The sequence below is a fragment of the Ascaphus truei genome, chromosome 1 (assembly GCF_040206685.1).
Source record: "Ascaphus truei isolate aAscTru1 chromosome 1, aAscTru1.hap1, whole genome shotgun sequence".
Taxonomy (NCBI): domain Eukaryota; kingdom Metazoa; phylum Chordata; class Amphibia; order Anura; family Ascaphidae; genus Ascaphus; species Ascaphus truei.
In genome coordinates, this window is record NC_134483.1 from 84,765,379 (window position 1) to 84,789,761 (window position 24,383).

Below are 24,383 nucleotides of genomic sequence, written 5' to 3' on the forward strand. Positions count from 1 at the left end.
ACCCCCTGCTTCAAACCTGTGTTTAAAAAGAAATGTAAACGGCATGAATTGCTCCTTTGTAAGGTTGAAAACCAATGCTCTAAACTAAAGCAGAGAAACCTATTTTGAAAAATCAGTCTACTAGAGTACTTGAGGATGTATGTGTGAATTTCATTAAAGGTAATTGTGTATGTCTTGTGTTTAAGGAGTCAGCTGGCGGGGACCTACAGTCTCCCTTAACACCAGAAAGCATCAATGGAACAGACGATGAAAGGGCAACTCCCGAAGTGACACAAAACTCTGAACCAAGGGCTGAACCTACGCAGAATGCATTGCCATTTACACATAGGTACCAATTCAATTCACAAATCCTGATTAATTGATATGCATCTTTAATGACGTACCTTTTTGTAGTGGATTAAAGCAGCATTCCATGTTTAAGTGTATAAACTTCTGTTGTTTGAAACATAACATGCTGTATACAATACTGTAGTATTGATATTCCTGCACGACTACTGTCCTGCACCTTTTGGAGAAAAAAAAAGATACAAAGCAGCCATGGTAAACATACAGTATTTGCCAGGAATGCTATGATTTTTGTGTGATGCCTCTTTACCTGCCACAATAACAAACACAGAGTTATCTGTGTAATGGTTTATTTATAGCAAGGGCTTTTAATCCCAGTACATTGAGGACCATAGTCTAAGTGGTCGTGGGTTACAATAACTTTTGGGGTCTTTGTTCCCTAAAAAAAATATTAAAATTACTGTAAATATAGCGTCCTGCAGAGTGTTGTCTATTTCAACATGTTTGGTTTCTGCGAGTGTCCTGATCATTCAATTCTGCCTTGAATAAAATGTTTAAAGCAGGAGTATCGCCTGACGAACCCCCGCTCCCTTCTTTTTATTTTTTATACGGAATATAGTTCAGGAGAAACAATAACCTCCATGTAATTCTGTGCGTATAACTCTTTGTCATAGATTAGAGAATGGCAGCCTCCTAATAGCATTGCATCCTGGTTTTTAATTACCCTAGCCTTCAACACTTAGACCATTTTAACTGAAACTATTCTTTGCTGAGGCCGTGCATGGCCATTAAACGGCATTAGAAAAAACAGCAATCTGCAGTATGCTAATTTTTTCTTCCGGTGCCCTTCCATACAGTTTTTTTTTTTTTTTTTTGATGCCATTGACCGCAAAACAAACGGTAATAAGAATTAGAAGTACAAAGTAAAATAGTTATGGAACTCATGGTCCCCCAGGGGCGCAGTTAATACCCAGAATTAGGTAGTGAAGTTTAAAGGCTAAATATATAGAGTTAAACAGAGGACAACGTTGAAATACAATTTATTTTTTTTTTTTACATAAGTGGAATAAAATTAATGCAGTTTTGATACCATGAATAATGACATTTTAGGAAAACTTGGTATAGTAAATCTTTTAGCATTTGTGCCTGCACTGGCCTTGGACCCATTTTGCAGACGAGGGCTAATTCTCATTGCAAGTGATTTTTATTTTGCTTAAATATGGATGGTTGATCTATTAGCTATAATTAAACATGCATAAATATCTTCATTATATTTAATACTAATAATTCAGCCCATGCGCGCCAACCCTCTCCTTCACAAAATGATGGGTTTGACTTTTTTCTTCCCACCTCTCACTCTCCTCTCTCTCTGCCTGTATCTCTCCTCCTTTCTATCTCTTAGGCCGCGTCCATGTTTAGTGCTTGCGGGCGGAGGCGCGCTTCCGCTCGGCACTGAGCCCCTACAGCCGCAATGAGAGCGGCTTTAGTAGGGGCTCGTCTACGCTTCCGCAAGCGCGCAGAAGCGTAGGTCTTGGGGAAATTTTAAATCTTCGCGCTTGCCGGAGCGCAGGGCCGGTCACGTGAGCGGTTCGCCCAATGAGGGCGAACCAGCTCCGTGACGTCACTGGCCCGCCCGCCGACACGCCCCCGGACGGCGCGCTGTCTAAGGCCAGGGAAAGCACCCGCTTTCCCTCAGCCTCAGCGCGCCTCCGCACGCCAGGATTAACCATGGCCGAGGCCTTAGGCTGAGTTTATAGTGGCGTAGTGCTTGCTGATGCGCGCTGAGGCGTGCTGAGCATATATTCAGAGACCCATTATATGTTATGGTGCTATTCTGAGTGAAAGCTTCCGCTTGCTTGCTGAAGCTCGCTTAGCTTCCAGCTACAGGCAAATCTGTGTTTCTGTGCTTGCTGGAGATGAGGTGTGGTCACGTGACCGCACAGCCTCCAATCAGAGCGCAGCACAAAAATGAGCTTAGACCCGAGAGCGGCCATTGTTCCCTGATCTGACTTTGATCTGACTGATCCTTACCCCCCCACCTCTGTTTTTGACCCCCCCCACCTCCGTTTTTGATCCCCCCCAACACACAGTGACAGACACACACACAGTGACAGACACACACACCCCTCCCTTCCCCCCCTGCCTGCCTTCCCCCCCTGCCTGCCTTCCCCCCGCCCCTGCCTTCCCCTCACGCTGCCTCCCGTCTCCCGCCTCTGCCTTTCACCCACCCACCGCCGCCTCACACCCCTGCACCCCACAGCCGCCGCCCACACTCAGACACCTGCCGCCTCTCACCCACTCGACACACACCCAACGCCTCTCACCCACCCGACACAATAGACACACGCCTGCCGCCTCCCGCCCCTACACACCGATATCACTGACCAGCCGCCGCCCGCACCCACCAGACACCCACCGCCTCACACCCGCTCACACCATAGCGGGACCCCCACCCACAGCCATTACTCACTACCCACCCGTACTGAACACCCACCTGCCCCCTCACACCCGATCACACCCTAGCGGGACACACACACCTCACATTTTACATCATTTATGTCACCAAAATATACATTGTACTGTGGTGTGTTTACAATAAACCATTTTGAAACAACAGCGTGTTACATTTTCTTCCATGTTTCTTTTCAACATTATTATACAACCTTTCCACCAAATAGTCAACCTATTGTTCCCCTATTTATACATAATACTGCCTATTACGGATTTACATCCCGGGCAATGCCGGGTATATCAGCTAGTGATATATATATTTTGGATATATCTATATATATCATACATATACATACATATCCATCACACAGATCCCTGTCCCGCCTCCCGCCCCACCTCCGCCCCACAAGCCCCGCCTACCAGAGCACACGCTCTGTCTGAGGGGCAAGAACATGAAAAGCAGCCGCTTGGTAAGCGAGAGGTGAGCATCAGCGCTGGAGAGCACGGCCACTCTCCACTATAAACTCAGCCTTAGGCTGCGTCCAGGGTCAGCGCTTAGGCGCTGACCCGTGCTGAGGCGCGCTGACGCTTCTCAGTGAGCCCCTGCAGCCGCAATGAGAGCGGCTTTAGCAGGGGCTCGCGCACGCTTCCAGAAGCGTAGGTCTTTTTCAAAAGATAGATTTTCGCAGGGCCGGTCACGTGAGCGGTTCGCCCAATGAGGGCGAACCAGCTCCTTGACGTCACAGCCCCCCCCGCCCGACACGCCCCCGGACGGCGCACGGACCAAGGCCAGGGAAAGCACCCGCTTTCCCTCAGCCTCCGCATGGCTGCAGTCCTATGGACGCAGCTTTACTCTTTCACCCTCTCGCTCGCTCTCTTTCTCTCGCTCGCTCTCTTTCTCTCGCTCGCTCTCTTTCTCTCGCTCGCTCTCCTCTCGCTCGCTCTCTTTCTCTCGCTCGCGCTCTCCTCTCCTTTCTTGCCCTCTCTCCCCTTCCTCCCCTCCCCTTCCTCCTTCTCTCTTCTCCCACTCCTCTCTACCTCCACCACATCTTTCATTGAATACCTTAAATCAGGGGTGCACAAACTTTCCCCCTGCCTGCTCTCCCCCCTTGCTTGTGCCCCCCTCCTTACCTTGTCTCCGGGGTCAAATGACCCCCACAGCGTAATTTGGTGCCGCATCGCCGCAGACAACGTAAGGGAAGTTGCAGAGGCCTATCGCGGTCCCCCTGCATTTAATTTAAATGCCTTGGGGAAGAGCGTGGGCCTCTGTAACTCCCCCCCCCCTGGAAAATCTTGCGCCCCCCTGTTTGCGCACTCCTGTCTTATATCATCAATTCTTTCTACCTCCTTCTCTCCTCTCCTCCTCTTTCTCTCTCTCTCCTTTCCCCGCTCTGCTCTTTCTCTCTTCCCTGATCTCTTTCTCTCTTGCCCACTCTCTCTCTCTCTTGCCTGCTCTCTCTCGCTCTTTCTTCCCTGCTCTCTCTTTCCCGCTATCTCTCGCTCTTTCTTCCCCGCTCTCTCTCTCTCTTCCCCGCTCTCTCTCGCTCTTCCCCGCTCTCTCTCTCGCTGTCTCTTCCCCGCACTCTCTCTTCCCCACTCTCTCTCGCTGTCTCTTCCCCGCACTCTCTCGCACTCTCTTCCCTGCTCTCTCTCGCACTCTCTTCCTTGATCTCTCTCGCACTCTTCCCCGCTCTCTCTTTCCCGCTCTCTCTTCCCCCGCTCACTCTTGCTCTCTCTTCTCCGCTCACTCTAGCTCTCTCTTCCCCACTCTCTCTTCCCCGCTCTCTCTTCCCCGCTCTCTCTCGCTCTCTCTGCCCCCTCTCTCTTCCCCTTTCACTCTTTCTCCACTGCATCTTTCATTTAATACCTCATATCATCAATTCTTTCCGCCTCTCCTCCAGCATTCTTGCTTTCTCCTGCATGTCAACTGACACTTTCTTTATCTGCTTTCCGTCTAAAGTTTATATCTTACTCTCTATATCTGCCACCAAGCTATGCGCTTTATGATGTCACGATGAACTATATCTCATGGAGGGATGAACAAAATAATTGTATAATATAGAGCGATATATTACCAGTGCGTTTTCTTTGTTGAGCAGTTTAATGCTATCCTCTTTATGGTGTTGTTGCTCTACGGTGATTCATACTCCACATTCTACCTGTAGTTATAGGCCACGGTGGAGGTTTCTTGTCACCTTTTTCACCCATGCATATATGTGTGTGTGTATATATTATATATATATATATATATATATATATATATATATATATATATTTTTGTTTTTTTTTACTTGAAGGGTTTTCATATTGAGTGACCATCCAAAGCCCCATATTCCATTTGTACTTCCCTGAAACCGTGTAGTGATTTGTCATTTTTTTTTTCAATGTGGGTAATAGCGATGAAAAGATTAGATAACATGGAATTCTGTTCATATGTCCACATTTAGACAATGGACATTTGGACCACTGCCTTGAGTTCCTTACTAGTATGTTTGCTCATCATTAAATTGACCGTTCTTTGGGTTGAAATGATTCTCAAACTAAATTACTTATTTTCTGATTTTATAATCTGTTGCAGTAGTCTTTTAAATATTTGTTTTTAATTGAAGGCTGTTATGGTAATTTCTTTTATTTAATCAATTTGCCTTAATGTCGTTCCTATTACCTTAGCGTTGTTGAAATGAGAACCTAGGTTTGCACAATGGAGCGAAGTTCTGCACACTTACAGTAATGCTGTCTGTTTCCGTCTAATTTTTTTAAATATGACTTTAACGGATTACCTCCTTAATGAGGTCTATGCCACAGGGCTTTAAGACTTCCTAGCATGTTTTTGAAATCTTCTTGGTAAGTGCTTCCACTTGTCATTAGAGCAATAGAAGTGTGGTACGTATAGGTCTGCGTTGAATGCTAAGATATTTGGCACAATTTTGAAGTATGTACACAGCTAGAAGCAATTGATTACTTGAAATAGCTTGCCAAAAGACTGCACACGCTTATGCTGCTATGTCTGTTATTACATTTCAGAGATTAGAGTACTGAAATTATGCATTTTTGGCCATCAAGTAATGAAAAGAAAAGCATTGTAATTTTAAACGTTGTTTTGCGTGTATAGACAAAATGAGCAAGGCAGCTCTCCATAAGAAAGAACAAGACTAATTTTTATAACATAACCTTTTAACTAAATCATGATTTGTTGTAATGTAGACATATTGTGCAGTTTCGGCTTTTCAGCACAAACGACTGTGGCAACTCCTACCTTTTGGCTAGATGTTTATGTTTGTAATGCAAAACATTATTGTATATCTTGGGTAAAGGAGAACATCGTCTGTCATATTATATTATCTGAATGCATCTTGATGAAATCTACCTACAGGTTGATGCTAGTTTTTTCTTTTCCTTTCTGACTGTAACTGCTGTTATAAAGTTTTAAGGCTTAATTTAATTTACTACTTTGATTTGCAATGGCTGTTTGCAAAATTTTATTACATTTACTCCAACGCGATATCCTCTCCATGTGAACAATCAATACAATTACATTCCTTTAAAGTAAACTGAGAAAGCACTCAAAAGTTAATCTACAGTATATATCTCACACCGGATGCCCAAGCACAAGCTCCAGTTTAAAATCAGCAGTGTATTTAAACTGCAGATATTCAGATTCTGGGAATAGTTGGGGTGCACAGTACTGTTGGCTTCTAAAATGATTTGTTACCTAGAATCTCAACGAATGGAACAACTAGTATAGCAAAGCTAATGTTAAGGAAGTACAGGCATACCCCGCTTTAAGTACACTCACTTTAAGTACACTTGCGAGTAAGTACATATCGCCCAATAGGCAAATGGCAGCTCACGCATGCGCCTGTCAGCACGTCCTGAACAGCAATACCGGCTCCCTACCTGTACCGAAGCTGTGCGCAAGCGGGGAGACTATAGAGCCTGTTACAAATGCGTTATTTACATCAGTTATGCACGTATATGACGATTGCAGTACAGTACATGCATCCATAAGTGGGAAAAGGTAGTGCTTCACTTTAAGTACATTTTCGCTTTACATACATGCTCCGGTCCCATTGCGTACGTTAATGCTGGGTATGCCTGTACAGAACCACTAAACTTTTCTGCTTTTAAACCTTCTTGTGTACCTGTTTGTGCCGAACAGCTTCACAGTACAAAACTAGTTACCAAGCCCAAACTGATGAAACCAAATGGATCTACCACATTTGTATTTCCTCAGCTTTGACTCAGTTGTATAAGCCTGTGTTTATCAAGGCTCACCCTGGGACATCACAGCACGGTCATGTTTTAGGGATAACCAATTCATTACATTCACAGACAAATGCTTAGATTTGAGGGATAATTAATGAGTTACTGAGCTGGGGAGTTCCGCGGAGACTGTTTAGAGACATTGGTATAAGCTATTTAATGCGGTATGCTGAAGGAGGTTTTCTGTCTTAAACATCTAAAATGTGCATGCTCACTTGCATGTCCACCAAAAGATGAATATTTGCAGTTTTGAACACTATGATAAATCTGAATAAAATTGACTTATTTGGTATGTAGGAGGACATGTGCAGAGGTACACAATGGAGACTATTTTAAGGTGAAATTAAAACAAGGCTTTATTGTGCCTGTCGCTTTAAACACAGCAAAAATATATGAAAATAAGCCAAACAAAAAAACCTATCTCTGCTTTGGAGACTATCTACACATGCAGCTCAGCACTCTCTGACTGGGTTGGTTAGCTAAGCTATTTACCAGCCCCAAAATATAAACATATATACAGTTATATTACAGTTCCAAAAGAAAGTCTTATCTGTTCTCCTGAAGCTGTAGGGGTAGTCCTCTCTGCTCTCCTGGGTAAGCACCTTTGTGTGCTACAGCAATGTCTGTCCAGGTTTTGAGGTCTGGTCCCCTTGTCTTGCTATCAGCATACAGTCCAGTCCTGCAGCTCAAGACAGCAGTTCCTCTGGTCAGTCTCCCCAATTGTGCGACTCAGGAATCTCTGCTCTGTCTCCTAGTTCAGCTCAGGTATGAGCTAAGGAGTCTTACTTCCTGTCTCAAAGGCAGGCTTTTTCTAACACCTCTAATCAGCCAGGTGCTGGTCAATTAACCAGCACACTGCTGGATTAGAGGCAAGTTTTCTGAACAGGGTAAGTCCCCTGTTACATGGTATTTGTGACATGTTATTACTGTACCCTGGACAACAAAGCTTTTTTTTTTTGCCACCATTGTACAATGCATATTTTCAACAATGCCAATTGAACAATTTGACTAATTTCGCTATTCATAACACATTAAATGAGTTATGGTCGATTAAAAAAGTGCCAAAAACCGTCCCATACAACATACAGCAAATAAAAATATTACTTGGGAACACATTAACATGTGTCAGACAAGCCGGCAATCCTGCCTTTCCCCATCATATCTTAGCATACAAGTGCTTCCACTGCAGCTAGGGATTCTGGATAATCAGGGCCGGTGTAAGGGTTTTTAGCACCCTAGGCGACCCCCCCCCCCCCCACACACACAAATCACTTTCCAGATTTTTTTAAATATCCAACTGAAAAATGTAAATATTATACCTAATAGTTTTTTTCTTACATTCATACACACTTCCCCTCACTCCGTTATTCTCTTTCCCCCTCTCTCCATGTCACTCTCGTTCCCCCTTCTCCCTGTAACTCTCCCCCCTATCTCATTCTCTCGAATCCCTCTGTCATTCGCTCCTCTCTCCCTGTCATTCTTGTTCCCCCTAACCCCCATTTCTCTCATTCTCTCTCTTCCCTCATTCTCTCTCCCCTCTCTCATTCTCCCCCCTCTCTGTCATTCCCTCTCACTGTCACTCTCCCCCTCTCATTCTCATTCACCTCTCTTCCTGTTACTCTCCCCTTCTCTCTCCCTTCCTCTTATTTTCTGTGCCCCACCCTCCTTCTCTCTGCCCGCTCTCTCATTCTCCCCTCTCACTTTCATTCTCCCCCCTCTCCCTCATTCTCACTCCTCCCTCCCTCATTCTCTTCCCCCCCTCTCTGTTATTCGCCCCCCTCTGTCATTCTGTTTCCCCCTGACACACACACACACACACACACACACACACACACAACAGCAATAGAAAACACACATACCAGGACAGAGCAGAATACACAGTGACACACCCTCGCCTATCTTTAGTCCAGTTTTTTCCTCCTCTGCTTTGTTCCAGCCCTAGGCTCCTTACACCTCCTCCTGATTGGCTGCATTACCCAGCAGCAGCCAATCAGGATGGAAGAAACTGCCTACAGTAGCTCTCTCTGCTCAGGGAAATGCCCCTGCAGTTAGAACTGTGCCTCCCCCCCCCCCCCCTAAATGGTAGAACCTGCCCTGCGGCTAATGACATGTGTAGCCAGGTCCCCTACCTCCTGGTCCTCGGAGCGTGGGGGAGCCTGCAGGAAGGCGCCGGGTGGCGGGCGGACCCAGCATAGGCTGCAAAGGGACCCAGCAAGGTGGGGGCTGCTCCGGGAGGGCTGCAGGGCGAGGGGTCGCCGGAGCTCCGTGGTAGGGCGCCACCATCTTAGGGTACTCGCGCATGCGTAATGGACACCTCGCGCATGCCCAGTACGGCTGCGAGTGGTGGCCATCTTAAGAACAGGCTCCGCCCAGGGACTACATGTTGCAGCAGCCCCAGGGGCTGCTAGACACATGGGGGAGCATAGCCAATAGGGATGCATTGTTCCCGGCCAGAGGAAAGAGATCATTTTGGCATGCTGCGAGGACCACGCCAATCGGAGCAGGGACAGCAAGGGGTCAGTTAGTGTCTGGGTGCAAGTGGCTCCCGGACTAGGCCAGATTCCCCCCAGGTTCCAGCTATGCCCCACTCACCTCACCTTGTGGGTGCTGCAGGGATAGCCCATATGTAGGGACTCTTCCCCAGTAGCATTCAGCTAGTTAACATTAGCACGCCGGTGACAGACGCCACCCGGTGAACTGCGGCCTGCTGTCTGGGACCAGACCACAGGTACTATATTATCAGAGACACTATTATAGGGGCACACTCCAGCGGGAGAACCCTCCAGAGGCGGACAACTGAGGATCCGAGCAGCAAGGATCCAGCCTACCGCAGAGTGGGACCACGTCGCGGTTCAATGGACCCATAAGCCCCGTCAGCCTGATCTGGCCTAAGACCAGGAAGGTATTGCATCTACGTGCACCAACAGCCATACACAGGGATAGCGCTTCTCCTCACACACTTTGAGTTGGGCCTGTCTTATGGACACCGGTTGGTTAGGTGCCCAGGGCACCCTTATAACTTTGGGGAACCCTCACCGGGGTGTGGACCAAGTGGTGGTTAGACAGTGGGGGTACAGTGTGGGTACGTTCTTGGGTGGCCTTGTATAGTATCCTGTTTATTAGTTATATGCCAGTAAATATAAGTTAGCCATACTGTGTGTGTGTGTATCCTTAATCGTTACTGGTGGGTTCCTGTGAAAGGTTATCCTACTGCGTCAGGATCTCTCTCAGGCGGAGGCGCTGTATACCAACGAACGTGACCACCCCAAGCTCCCAGCGGCAGAGGATTAGGTCTCCAGTAAGCCACGCAGGTACGGCAGCACAGGTAGTTTCCCTTATACACGGGGAAAAGGGGCTACATTTGGAGACGCTGCTGAGATTCAAACCTGGGGTGCCCGAGATTAGTACCAAATTAAGAGAACAATGTTTGTGCCATCCAAACAAGAGGTCCACGAATGGGCGTTAAACTTCTTTGAATCTCCCGCCATGTGGTTGCGGTGGGGGACATCCAAGCCGACACATCCCAGCGGGAAGACAAATCCCCGGTCTAGCAGACGCACGGCCCATAGGCCGAAAGTGTGACCCAGTCTGCCGTTGGAGCATAGTAATAGTGACCGCAGACCGTGACATCCATGAAGATTATGCCCCTCGGGCCCTGTATATACTGGAAGCCCTGCCCATGGGTTGTCCCCTTGTATACTCCGATCTACAGATCCCAATGGCAACCCCCTGCCTATAACCCACACCAGAGGTGCCCCCTGCTGCAACCCCCCCTACCTCTTATCTACACCCAGAGGGTATGGGACCAGCCCAGAGCAAGGCCATAGTCGCCTGTCAACCGGAGGCTCGAATTTAGGGATAACACTACCCCAACTGGTGGATGCCCTCACGCAATCCTCTCAGGCCCAAAATTATTGTAAACTCAATGCCTTCTCCGAAATATCCCCCTGTCCCGTCGGGGAAGAGGGATTAGTGTCCTGGAGAGAACACACCCTTAAAATGTTAGAAGAATGGTCCTGCACCGAGGTAGTAAAGAGGCAAAGGATAATAGAGAGTCTACGACCCCCCGCATCTACGATGGTAAGCATGCACAGAGACCAGAACGCCGACATCTCGGCCCAGAGGATCGTGACCTATTGATGCGAGTCTACGGCCTAGAAGAGGATAAGTTCTATAGTCTCCGACAGAAGGAAGTACAAGTTCTATAGTCTCCGACAGAAGGAAGGGGAAGACTTGTATGCATTTATACAACGGATACAGCTAGTCCTATGGAAATTATGTACCCATGATATAATTCCAGCGCACACAGTGGATGAATATCGCCGCAAGCAGTTTCTCCGGGGAGCTACACCTACTCATCATATAGTCATAATGATCCGGTGTTCCCGGCTTCAAGGATCTCACCCCTACATTCGAGGAGCTATTAGGACTGGTAAAAGGGCACAAAGCCTATACTTGCCTACATTCTCCTCAGAAACCCAAAGAGTCCCGCAAGGAGAAGACCAAAGGGGCGTCGGCCCAGAAGCTCAAGGATGTTGAAAGCGCAGAGGATAACCCTCCTTCAAGGGCACCTGCCTCCGCATTCAGGATGCCCCAGAGAACGACCCCTACCCCCAGTGCCGATGTGAGTCGGAATAACTGCTGCTACACCTGTGATCAAGAAGGCCACTTTGCAAAGGAGTGCCCGAAGTCAAGAACTCCCACTCCGGGAGCTATGGCTTTCACAGTGCAGACAACGGGACAGCCCTCCACGCCCTCAGAAAGTGCCCCAGCATCCCCCCTCTTCCCTTCCCCTCCTCTCTCTTCTCTCCAGCTCTCTCTTTTCCTCCCCCCTCTCTCTCTTCCTCCCCCCTCTCTCTCTTCCTCCCCCCTCACTCTCTCCTCCCCCCTCACTCTCGCCTTCCCCCTCACTCTCTTTCATCTCCCCCTCTCTCTCATATCCCCCTCTCTCTTTCATCTCCCCTCTCTCTCTCTTCTCCCCGATATCTCCTTCCCCCTCTTCTCCTCTGCATCTCTCTTTCGCCCCTTCTCTTTTCCCCCGCTTCCCCTTCTCTCTCCCCCTCTCTCTTCTCCCCCCCCTCTCTTCTCCCCACTCTCCAGATCCCCTCCCCGCCCTACTCTCCCCTCTCTCTCTCTTCCTCCCCCTCTCTCTCTTTTCCTCCCCCTCTCTCTTCCTCCCCTCTCCCTTTCTTCCCTCTCTCTTTTTCACCCCCCTCTCTCTTAACCCCCCTCTCTCATTCTTCCCCCCTCTTTATCTTCCTCCTGTCTCTCCTCCCTCTCTCTCTTCCACCCCCTCTCTCTTCCACCCCCCTCTCTCTTACACCCCCTCTCTCTACCACCCCCTCTCTCTACCACCCCCTCTTCCCCGCCCTCTCTTCTTTCCCCCTCTCTCTTCTCCCCCCTGCCCCCTCTCTCATCTCCCCCTCTTCTCCTCCCCTCTCTTCTCCCCTTCTTTCTCTCTTCTCCCCACTCTCCTCCCCCGCCCACTCTCCCCCGCCTGATCTTCTCCCCCTCTCTCTTCTCCCCCCACTCTCTCTTCCACCCTGCATCTTTCTCCTCCCCTTCTCTCTCTTCCACACTGCATCTCTCTCCTCCCCCTCTCTCTCTTCCACCCTGCATCTCTCTCCTCCCCCTCTCTCCTTCCTCCCTCTCTCTTCCCCCTCTCTCTACCCCCCCTCTCTCTCATCTCCCCCTCTCTCTCTCATCTCCCCCTCTCTATCTCTTCTCCCCGTCTCTCTCTTCTCCCCCTCTATCTCTTCTCCCCCTGCCCTCTTTCTCTTCTCCTCCCCTCTCTCTTCTCCCCCTCTTCTCCCCTCCCTCCTCCCCCTCCCTCCTCCCCATCCTCTCTTCCCTGCCTTCTCTTCCCCTGTCTTCTCTCTCCCCCCGCCCTCTCTTCTGCCCCGCCTGATTTTCTCCCCCTCTCTCTTCTCCCCTCCCCTCTCACTCTTCTCCCCCTCTCTCTTCTTCCCCCATTCTCTATATTCTCCCCCCCACTCTCTTCCACTCTGCATCTCTCTCCTCCCCCTCTCTCCATCCTCCCTCTTTCTTCCCCCTCTCTCTCTTCTCCCCCTCTCTCTTCCCCCCTCTCTCTCCCCCCCTCTCTATCTCTCTCTCTTCTCCCTCTCTCTATCTCTTCTCCCCCTCTCTCTTCTCCCCCTCTCCATTTCTTCTCCCCCTGTCCTCTTTCTCTTCTCCTCCCCTGCCCTCTTTCTCTTCTCCCCCTCTTCTCCCCTCCCTCCTCCCCCGCCCTCTCTCTTCCCCCGCCCTTTCTCTTCCCCCGCCCTCTCTTACCCCACCTTCTCTCTTTCCCACCGCCCTCTCTCTTCTCCCCCTCTCTTTTTTCTCCCCCCCACTCTCTTCCACCCTGCATCTCTCTCCTACCCTCTTTCTCTTCTTCCCCCTCTCTCTTCTCTTCTCCCCTTTCTCTTCTTGCACTCTCTTCCACCCTACTCTCTCTCTTCCCCTCTCTCTCTCTTCCCTCCTTCTCTCTCTTCCTCCCTCTCTCTCTCCTCCCCCTCTCTCTCTCTCTTCTCCCCCTCTCTCTTCTCCCCCTCTCTCTCTCACATCACTCATCTCTCTCCCCCCTCATCTCTCGCCAACAATTTCCTTTAATAACTTCTGATGTGACCAATTCTGTCCTCTCTCTTTCTCCAGCATTCTGGCTTTTTTTCTCAGTGTCTAAACTTTATAGCTATCTGATTTCTGTGTAAATATTATTGCTACCAGGCTATGTGCATTATGATGTCACATGCCAGATACTGTACATAGCCGACCAGGTACAACACACACTGGCTGGCTTGCTTGTCAGAGAAATGTTAATAACTCCGTAGAATTCACGCATTTCAATCAAACGAAAAAAGAACCTGGATGTCCACACTCCTATGGTCCCCTTAGTATGCCTGCAAAGTTTCAGGTCTCTAGGTTTCCTGGTCTTGGAGCCATGGCCTTGACAGATGACATTTCATAGAGGCCATTCTGATCTGCTATTAGGCATGAACTGACAAACTCTGTGCAAGCTTCTCTGAGTATCTGTTTCTTGTTTAATTGGCTACTGTAGGTAAGACTTGGTGAACGAAAGGCTTATTGGGATTTAGGGTTAGGGTGAAGTGCCTTGCCTTGCCATACCCATATGTCCATATTAAGGCAACTACAAAGGGTTGGAGGGCATGAAGTCACCCAAGGTCATAATTGCCACTGAGTGTATATAACCTGGCTGTTGCTGCCCTCCAGTCAAAAGTCACCTACTCCTAGACTAGTAACATCAAGAAAATGGCCTCCAGAAAAAGGAGATCAGCAAAACGGAAACCCAGAAAGAGGCGCGGGAGGGCGAGACATAGAAATCAGCGTCGGCGTGGAATAAGAGGTACTAATATCTCTTACCAATGCCAACATAATCCCCTTGTAGGCTTTGAGTGTAAATCGTAGCAGCTATTTTGCTAGCCTTTTGGGCCAAAAGTTTATTTTTCTAAGGCCTCTCTTGTCATTTTTTTTTTTTTTTGAGAGAGACCAGGTCTAGCTAATTTTTAGTGCGTCTCACGTATTGAAAGTCAGCCTTTTGCTTAATTTTAATATCGGTGCTCCCAGACATCAATGGAGTCTCAACCATTGAAGTCAGCACGAAAATGACATTTTAGTGGAAGTGTTAGGAACCTCGAAATATTACTTGAGACTTTGGAAGTTGACATGAATGGAAAGATAAAAGCTGTGATGATTATAACCAAAGAGAATGATCTCCACCCAGCTCTTGCTTACTGTATAAACCAATGATTTTCTCATTCTTCTCAGTCCATCATAGTCGTGCGAACGATTACTTTTACTATAAACTCATGGGATAAACCTTGCTTGATGGCCTCTGTTCCTGCTGCCACGCTGCTTTTGGCCTGTGTTCCTGCTGCCACGCTGCTTTGTGTGTGTTGAAACTGCTGCTACGCTGATGAGCCCCACTGGAAAAAAGCAAGACCAAGAAAGCAACCCATCAGAATCTCAAATGAAACCAGAACATCATTGCAGTGAAAGAGAAGAACATAGGTGGTTCATCAGGCAATTTGTAAAGCCATTAAACAAACTAGCAAATCATTTTTTGTGGTCTCTCTCCTCTGTCTCCTCTCCCTCTTGCTTTCTCTATTCCTCCCCCTCTTGCTCTCTCTCTCTTTCCCCCCTCTCTTTCTTCCCCCTTCTCCCCTCCCCACTCTTTTCCCCCTCTCTTTCTCTTCACCCCCTCTTTCTCTTCACCACCTCTCTCTTCCCCCCCTCTCTTCCCACTTCTCCCCAATCTCTTCCCACTTCTCCCCCTTGTCTCTCACCCTCTCTCCCCCACTTCTCCCCAATCTCTTCCCACTTCTCTCCCCTTGTCTCTCATCCTCTCTCTTCCCCATTACCCGCACACCCCTATCTCTTCCCCCTTCTCTCCTTTCTCTTCCCCATTCTCCCCTCTCTCTTTCCCCTCCCATTCTTCCCCCTCCCACTCTTCCCCCTCCCACTCTTCCACCTCCCCACTCTCTTCACCCCCTTTTTCTCTTCAACACCTCTCTCCCCCTCTCCCTCTTCCCACTTCTATCTCTCTTCCCACTTATCCCCCCTTGTCTCACCCTCTATTCCCCCTTACCCCCACCCCCTCTCCCCCTCCTCCCCTTGTCTCCCCCCTCACCCCCTCACCCCCTAACTCTCTCTCCCCCTCTCTCTTCCCCCTTCTCTCCCCTCCAACTTCTTCCCCTTTGTCTCTCACCCCCCTCTCATCTCTTCCCCACTCTCTTCCCTCTCCCCTCTCTCTCTTCCCCCTTCTCCCCCGTTATCTCTCTCCCCCCTCTCATCTCTTCCCCACTCTCTTCCTCTTCCCCCCTCTCTCTAGCTCCTGTCTCTCCTCTCCCCCTATCTCTCTCAGTCTCCCCTCCTCCCATCCTTCACGTTACTGGAGTCTGTGGGGTTTCTGCCATCGGATCTCCTTATCTTCGTAGTCTGGTGGCGTCCGCCCCTCCAAGTTGGAAAAGTGGGGGAAGGTCTCGCTACCTCCTCTCTCCTCCCTCAGCTTGTGCACAGTGTAGAGCGGAACAGATCGACGGCAGTATCCTTCCAAGCGGGTTCGCGTCTGTGGAGGGGTGTCCACAAGTGCCTGTGCCAGAAAAGCAGGTTTGAATTCTGTGCTGGAAAAGAGGACCTACTGGCCTATGTGTTTCAACCCAACGCGTTTCGCAGTATGCCTCAGGGGTAAGCTGGACTACGAGGATAAGGAGATCTGAGGAAAGAAGCCCCACAGACTCTGGTAACGTGAACGATGGAAGGAGGGGAGACTGGGTTCACCTATATGCTGGAAAGCTTTGTATTCGAAATGCTTATTGAAAAGAGGCATTTGTGAGTGTTCCTAATTATTATACCAGTTTGTTAAAAAGAACGATATTATGCCGGGGCACATTTTTCTTCTATTTTTCACTAATATTGGAGGTTAATCACAGCCCTGGGAGTAATATAAATATATCTCCATCCCCTGGCCATTTGTGTGAAACAAGCACATTCACAGAAGATATGGATGTAAGTGTCCTTCTATAAAAACAACCGGACACAACCGATATTTTTGCTCAGTAACACACTGCTGTTTTTTCTCATTCTTTATTGCATATTGCATCTATCTGCTGCGTCTACACACCAGAGGACATCCTCTTTTTTCCTGGTTCAGTATTCTGGAGCCCAGCTTTGCATGGGTCTCCTCCCTGCCCCCTTCTCTGTCTGTCCCCGTCTCCATCTACTCCAATTACATCTCTCCCCCACATCCCTCTCACGTCTTTCCCCCCTCATCTCTCGCCATCAATTTCCTTTAATACCTTCTGATGTGCCCAATTCTGTCCTCTCTCTTTCTAAAGCATTCTGGCTTTTTCCTCGTGTCAATTGACTTACTCTTTCTTTCTGCTTTTTGTCTAAACTTTATAGCTATCTGATTTCTGTGTAAATAGCATAATACACATAGCGTGGTATTATAATGTCATGTGCCAGATACATAGCCTACCAAGTACAGCACACACTGGCTGACTTGCTTCCATAGAATTAACGCATTTGAATAAAACGAAAAAAGAACCTGGATGTCCACATGCATAGGGTCTCCTTAGTATACCTGCAAAGCTTCAGATTTCTAGGTTTCCTGGTCTTGGAGCTATGTATGGGCTTGTATACAAATAGAAACTGCGATAGTATATATTGCAGAAAATACCCTGCTCAAACACACAGAGGAGGGAAAAGGAAGGGCCAAACAGCATGGAAGGGGTGGTGCTCACAGGGAATGGAATAATCGTGGACTGAAACAGAAAATAATCCCTATGGTGTGTAATTAGAGACACAAGTCTTTCTGCTTGTTCTTTGGCAGAATCTAAGATATACGTAGTTGTGTGCATTATGGATTACAATATTTGATCACCGAGACCCATATATACAAAGGGGTGTGATTCCATAAGACATCTTAATAATCTATTCAGTTCAATGGGTTGTGTAAGCACTGCTTAGTAAATATGCATCCAAATCTTTTCAGCTCCTTCCAGTTTGCCATTTGGAATACCCCTTTGCTAAATTAAATTAAAACAAAATCTTTATTGAGTAACTTTAAAATTAAACTGTTTGCAGACCACAGACACAGGACATAAACATAAAAACAATTAAAAAGACCGAAGGGGTGTGGGGCTAGAGTGCTGGTAACAGGATAATATATATATACTAGACTAAATGTGACACATAAGTAGTGTGGGTAAAGCCTATATAGGAGCCTGAACAGACAAAGTGTAGTCTGAATGTAGACCTATAACAGATCTGTATAGCCGAAGGTGGGTGAGGATAAGCACTCAAGGTGCTAACAGAATAAGAGAGTGGAGCCTGACCCCTCTAAATGTAGTGAGGCACAGGAAAAAAGCCAAAATCCAATCTAATGAGGCATATGTGAGTTTCCAGTCTGTGAGCTATTAGTGTAATAGCCAGATGGATGTAACTCTCTAGTATTCCTACCACAATTAAATATGGCCAACAGGATAGGTATTGAATGTTATAGTACAGGATAAGCATACCAGAAGGTCTGAGTGCTCTTGCTGTCCACGGCTGCAGTCTGCGAAGCACTCAGACGGAACACAAGCCCACACCCCTCCGATGAGCCGACGTCACATGATGATGACGTCAGAAGTACCCTACGTACGTTTCACCAATAGCTGGCTTCATCGGGGGCGGGTTCCATGAGCTCCTGATAGGACTTTATGCACAAGCGTTGCCATAGTGACCAAATGCTGGTGCCCTCTGATTGGTTATGCTTCTCCACCAATTTCAGCTCTTCTACGGATGACGCGTCCCCGTGAGGGGAGGGAGGGGGAGGGCCTCTTGAGTGAGAGAGTATGAACGCTCCTCAGAGCTGAATGAATGCACTGAATGGAGAAGTGAGAAGTGCTGACATGTAATGAAATTATATAATAAACGATATCTTACTGAAATTGAGTTGTGTGGTGGATAAAGATGAGCCCCTACTTGTGTAGAGTGATCTCTGATGGTAACACTGAAAATAGGCCATGTACCGAGGAGCTGGTACTGTGAATCTACATACAGAACCCCCTTGAAGTGAGACAGATCTCAGAGTCAAGATAGTAGTGACATAATCGTAGCGGGTGCCCCTACACCTAAGTGTAGAATAGGGCATCTGAGAGAAAAAGGGGGGGGGGGACCTGTTAGGTATTTAAATGGTGTAGTGCAATATGCTGTATATAGTCTGTAGTTGGAGGGGTGCAGATGGAATTGCGATGGGTTCATAGAAAGGGGGTATATAGAAACCCTTCGTTTAAACCATCAGGGGTAAGGGTGGATAATGTAAATATCCATCTTGACTCCTTTTGCAGGAGTTTTTTGTCCCAGTACCCACCTCTATTGGTGGGTAACTGTCTATTGCCTGAAATGTCAGGGAATTAATGTGCCCCTGGTGGTGTTCCCTCACGTGTCTAGAGACTGGAGTGTCAGCACATTTTTTTATGGAGCCTATATGTTCCAGTATGCGGCAGCGAAACTCTGTACCAGTTTTGCCCACATACTGCATACCACAACAACAAGTGATAAGATAGATGATTTTGGTAGTTTTACAGTTGAAAAAACCCCGTATGTTGTACTCTTTGCCATTACTGGACAATGACTTGCTGGTATTAATAAATTGACAAGCTTTACAGGACCCACACTTGTGGGTTCCTTGTGGTTTGGGTGGAAGCCATGTGTTCAGGAACGTGGTTTTGGGTTTGGTAAAGTGACTTTGGACCAGGACATCTTTAAGATTCCTGGATCGTCTACTTACCATAGCTGGCTCACATATGCCTCATTAGATTGGATTTTGGCTTTTTTCCTGTGCCTCACTACATTTAGAGGGGTCAGGCTCCACTCTCTTATTCTGTTAGCACCTTGAGTGCTTATCCTCACCCACCTTCGGCTATACAGATCTGTTATAGGTCTACATTCAGACTACACTTTTCTTTTCCAGTCCACTATGTATGACCTTGACTGAGAGAGACAAACAGACTCTTATTATTATAGATAACATTTCATAGGGGTCATTGTGATCTGCTATTAGGCATGAACTGATGAACTCTGCAAACTTCACTGAGTATCTATTTGTTGTTTTTATTGGCTGGTGCAGGTACGACAGTGAATTAAAGGCTTTTTAGGATTTAGGGTAAAGTTCCACGCCTTGCCACACCTACATGCCCATATTAAGGCATATACAGATGTAGCTGCCTGTATTTGTATTAGACCACTTGCCTAGGAGAATCTGTAGGCAAGTGTTCTAATACAAATACACTTGCAAGTGTTCTAATACAAATACACTTGCAAGTGGTCTAATACAAATACACTTGCAAGTGGTCTAATACAAATACACTTGCCTAGGAGAATCTGTGGCTATCTCACAGTAATGCTGCGTGATGTCTGTGAGATTTCTGTAGCCAGACTATTGGCCCATCGGATTAACATAGCGGGTTACCTGCCTTTGAATGGGACTCGCGCTGTGTGAATCCTACCGGGCTGCGAGTTCCATTCAAACGCAGGGACCTCTGCTGTGTTAATCCGATGGGCCATTAGTCTGACTGCAGAAATCTCGTAGAAATCACGCAGCGTTACTGTGAGATACAGTAGCCACAGATTTTCAAATGCAAGTGGTCTAATTACAAGCAAGTGGTGGAGGTATAAGGTCACCCAAAGTCATAATTGCCACTGAGCATGTAACCTGGCTGTTGGTACCCTCCAGTCAGAAGTCACCTACTCCTAGACTGGTAACATCAAGAAAATTGCCTGCAGAAATAGGAGAAGCAGTGTACTGGTGTGAAGAAAACGAAGCACAGCTGATGCAGCAAAAAAACAGATCGACCACAGGTAACTCCCATAATTTTTTTTATTTATTTTAGCTCACATGGAGAAAGTGTGACAATGTGAGTATTCGCCATCCTGATGGCCGGAACTCACCTCTTCAGCCTTCTACATCTGGCGCTCAAGAATTGCGGTCCCACGGCGGTTTCACTACGCGCGGGCGGGCGACGCGCAATCAGCCTGCCTCTCCAGATTCGTTCCCAATCTTCGCCCCCGCTCCGAAGACGGACATGCGCAAGTGGCGCGCGATCACGTCGCCACCCCTTGACATCGGTGACGCGCGTAAGACAGGTTTCCCCTGGACCCGCCTCCAGGCACCATTCCCGTTCGGATGACTGGCATGCGCAGTGCACGAGTGGCACGCGATCGGATCGCCACCTCCTGACGGTGACGCGCGCGGGACGTAGCTCCGTCCCTAGACCTCATTGGGCTGCACAATAGGGCGCACCTGCGCGACCCAGCAGCCTATCCACGCGTTCCTTCTTATTCCGCCCCGCTTCCCATTGGAGGGAGGTTCCTTAAATACCTGCTCAGCCCAGACTCTCATTGCTGAGCATAACCTAGTGTGTGATGCCGTGCCTTGCTGCATTCTGACTTTGATCCTGCCTTGTCTGCCCTGTTCCTGATCTCCCTGCTGCCTGACCCTGCTTCGTTCACTGGACTCCGCACCTCTCCAACTCTGACCCAGCTACGTACGACCATCCTGATCTCTACAACCCTGACCTTGGCAAAGTACCCCAACGATCCGCTGCTCTCCAATCCAGACCTTGGCAAAGTACTCCAACAATCCGCTACTCTCCATTACCGACCTTGGCAAAGTACTCCAACGATCTGCTACTCTCCAATCCAGACCTGGCAAGTATAACGACTACTCTACCTTCCGTACTCCTGACCCAGCTTGCAAGACTTATCTACATCCTAGGCGCGCCCGCTTGGCTGTGGGTTGGCGTTTCTCAATTCCCTACCTCAGCACCACGGTCGCGCTTCGTTTGTGGTGAGCTACTCGTTACAGACAAAAGTAAGAACACCTGCGTGTTTCGCGCGCCCTGACACCTTGATAAAGCGCAGGGCTCGCGAAACACATAGGTGTACTTTTGTCAAACTTTGTCCATGTGAGCTAAAATAAATTAAAATTTTTATGGGAGTTACCCGTGGTTGATCCGTTTTTTGCTGCATCAGCTGTGCTTAGTTTTCTTCATACACTGCTTCTGGACTATTTAAAAAACGGATTTCATGCCCCACGGAATTGCCACAACTGAAGAGGGGTCTTCAAATCCGGTAACAAGCAGTAGCCATTATTATTGTTACCTCCCCTCACATAGTTCTTCTATATACTGGCTGAAGGGAGTTTATATTACACATTGCGCCACAGGCTATGGTGTGAACCACTAGGCGCTTTGCCCTCCCAGGCGTAGTATTATTACTTCTATTGAATTGGAGACGAAATCCACAGAATGCATTCCAGACATTAAAGAGTTAATAACAAATTGAAAAAGGACTTTTCTGTAGCCTTAACTGTGTCTGAGCACCGTATCATTTGGGATTGGACAGAAATAGGAGAAGCCAGACTTCGCAGCGAAGAAGGAGATTAGGCGAACAGGAGCCCAGAAGGAGGCACAGGAGCCGTAGAAGGATGTGTCGTTGTCGAATATGAGGTACTAATCTATTTAATATCATTATATCTTACCAAAGCCATAATCCCCCTGTAGGCTTTACAGTAGGTGCAAATAGTAGCTACAGTATTTTGTGAGCCTTTTGGCCCGAAAGTTTATTTTTCCAAGGCCTCGTCGATTTGTTTAGAGAGACACGGTCTCGCTAATTTTTAGTGCGTCTCGCGTTTTGAAAGCCAGCCTTTTGCTTAATTTTAGTATCGGTGCTCTCAGACATCAATGGAGTCTCAGTCATTGAAATCAGCACGAAAATGGCATTCTAGTTGAAGTGTTAAGAACGCCCAAATATTACTTGAGACTTTGGAAGTTGACATGTATGGAAAGATAAAAGCTGTGATGATTATAACTAAAGAGAATTATTTCTGCCCAGCTCTTGCTTAAGGTATAAACCAATGGTTTTCTCATTCTTCTCAGTAGAACGTAATCGTGTGCGCCGTTATTATTACGACAAATTGATGGGATAGAGCTTGCTTGATGACCTGTTTCTGCTGCTGAGTGTGCTTTGAAACTGCTGCTGCTACGCTGATGAGCCCCACTGGAAAAAAGCAAGACCAAGAAAGCAACCCATCAGAATCTCAAATGAAACCAGAAAAGCATTGGAGTGAAAGAGAAGGACATAGACTGATAGGGTGGTAGTGACACGAGATCCAGCAGGAGACTTGTACTGCAAACTAGCAAATTGTTTTTGGTCTTTCTGCTTGTTCTTTGGCAGAATCTAAGATATACGTAGTTGTGTGTGTAACGGGTTTCCCCCCCCCCCCCCCCCAATCTCACATTGGCCCGGGTACTCTAATAACCAACGCCCATTACGTGTTTGTGTTTGGTGGTGCACCTGTAGGCAACAGAACTCCTGAGTCTCCCGCTTGATGGTATTAGGGGATGTCATCAGGACAGGTAGCTGAGGTAGTGGGTGCGAGTTCAACTTACATCATGTGCAGCGCCTCCACCTCATCAGGGTCTATGCTTCCGCAGGTAGATGGTCCTGGTGAGGAACTCCTTCTTGGTGGTGCCATCCACTGCTGAGTAATTTCACACTCACACAGTGGGGGTATCGTTAACAAGGTCATCTTTATTGTAGACGGTGATGTAGCAGACTGCCCCATGCAGCTGCCGGCTCTAGCCGCACATCTCTCCGTGCTGTCCCTTCGCCAGGTACGCCCTCCCGAATTGAAGTGGGATTCCCTCTTCTCCTAGGGAGATCCTCTCTGTGCCAGGTCCCTGGACACAGAGTGGCTTAGACAGGCTGATTGGTCAACCTGGACCGCTAGTTACGTCACTAGGGTCACAAAGTGTTTCTACAATCCCTTATGCAGGAAAATACAACTTCCCAACAGCTTTCCACAGCTGCTAAAACACACTGTAACTAACTGTGTTGTGCCTTATATACTTCAGGAGGCAGGCGCATCCCTGATGTCACTATCCAGGGACTCTGAGCATACAGCCACTCCCCTCCATACATAGGGCACCTCACCATGGTGTGAGGGAAAACCTCTATAACTACTGCTGGCATACCTGTACTTACCAGGACTTACTGCCAACAGAGAGGAAAGCAATATACCATTATTATGCATGGCTATATGTGCATTATGGATTACAATATTTGATCACCGAGACCCATATATACTAAGGGGTGTGATTCCATAAGACATCTTAATAATAATCTATTCAGTTCAATGGGTTGTGTAAGCACTGCTTAGTAAATATGCATCCAAATCTTGTCAGCTCCTTCCAGTTTGCCATTTGGAATACCCCTTTGCTTTGAAAGGGACCAGCATTAATGCACAAAGGCACGTCTTGCAAAAATGGGGTTAAAATTCCTGCACAGTTTTTTTTTTTGTTTTTTTTTGTCGCCATCAATCCTTTTACCAGGGTTGCAGGATATACAACCTACTGTCTCCACACAGATATTATGGAATTTGTATTCCATAATAGTATTAGAATTAGTATTTTAAAGATAAATACTTAATTTTTGTTAAATTTGGGAGCGTGACTTCTAATTTTTGCAGGGCTATTATTTCCAATCTCTTTCCATGATTTCTGAAAGTCAAAAGGGCTCAAGCTTTACTGTTATCCCATAGATGGGTAGGTAACATTAACTTTATTCACATACTGTACTATATTCATATCTCTTCACATCTGAGTACTTCCATCACCATTTTTATTCACGTACTAATTATATACCGTACTTCCATCACCACTTTTATTCACGTACTAATTACAACTCAACCCCGTTATAACGCGATCTGTTACAACGCAAATCCGCTTATAACGCGATGCAAGCGTGGCTCCCAATTTTCGTATTTATGAATACTTTACAACACGATTATTGGTGTCTTAAATACTTTATTGTGCAAT

General features: G+C 47.4%; 1 protein-coding gene and 1 long non-coding RNA gene across 6 annotated transcripts in view; both read left to right on the forward strand.

Annotated features, from left to right (window-relative positions):
• HOMER1 (homer scaffold protein 1) overlaps positions 1 to 24,383 on the forward strand; it is a 141,137-nt gene that overhangs the window by 63,376 nt on the left and 53,378 nt on the right. For 3 of the 5 annotated variants that reach the window (XM_075590792.1, XM_075590803.1, XM_075590814.1), the window contains exon 7: positions 186 to 328. In XM_075590792.1, coding sequence (XP_075446907.1) covers positions 186 to 328 — 143 coding nt within the window. Of the gene's footprint in view, positions 1 to 185; positions 329 to 21,909; positions 22,014 to 22,442; positions 22,807 to 24,383 lie in introns of those variants that run through there. The other 2 variants (XM_075590832.1, XM_075590823.1) reach the window with 2 other exon arrangements.
• On the forward strand, positions 13,594 to 15,075 carry LOC142489671 (uncharacterized). The gene is made up of 2 exons (XR_012799910.1): positions 13,594 to 14,362; positions 14,785 to 15,075. It is a non-coding gene; the product is annotated as an uncharacterized LOC142489671 (long non-coding RNA).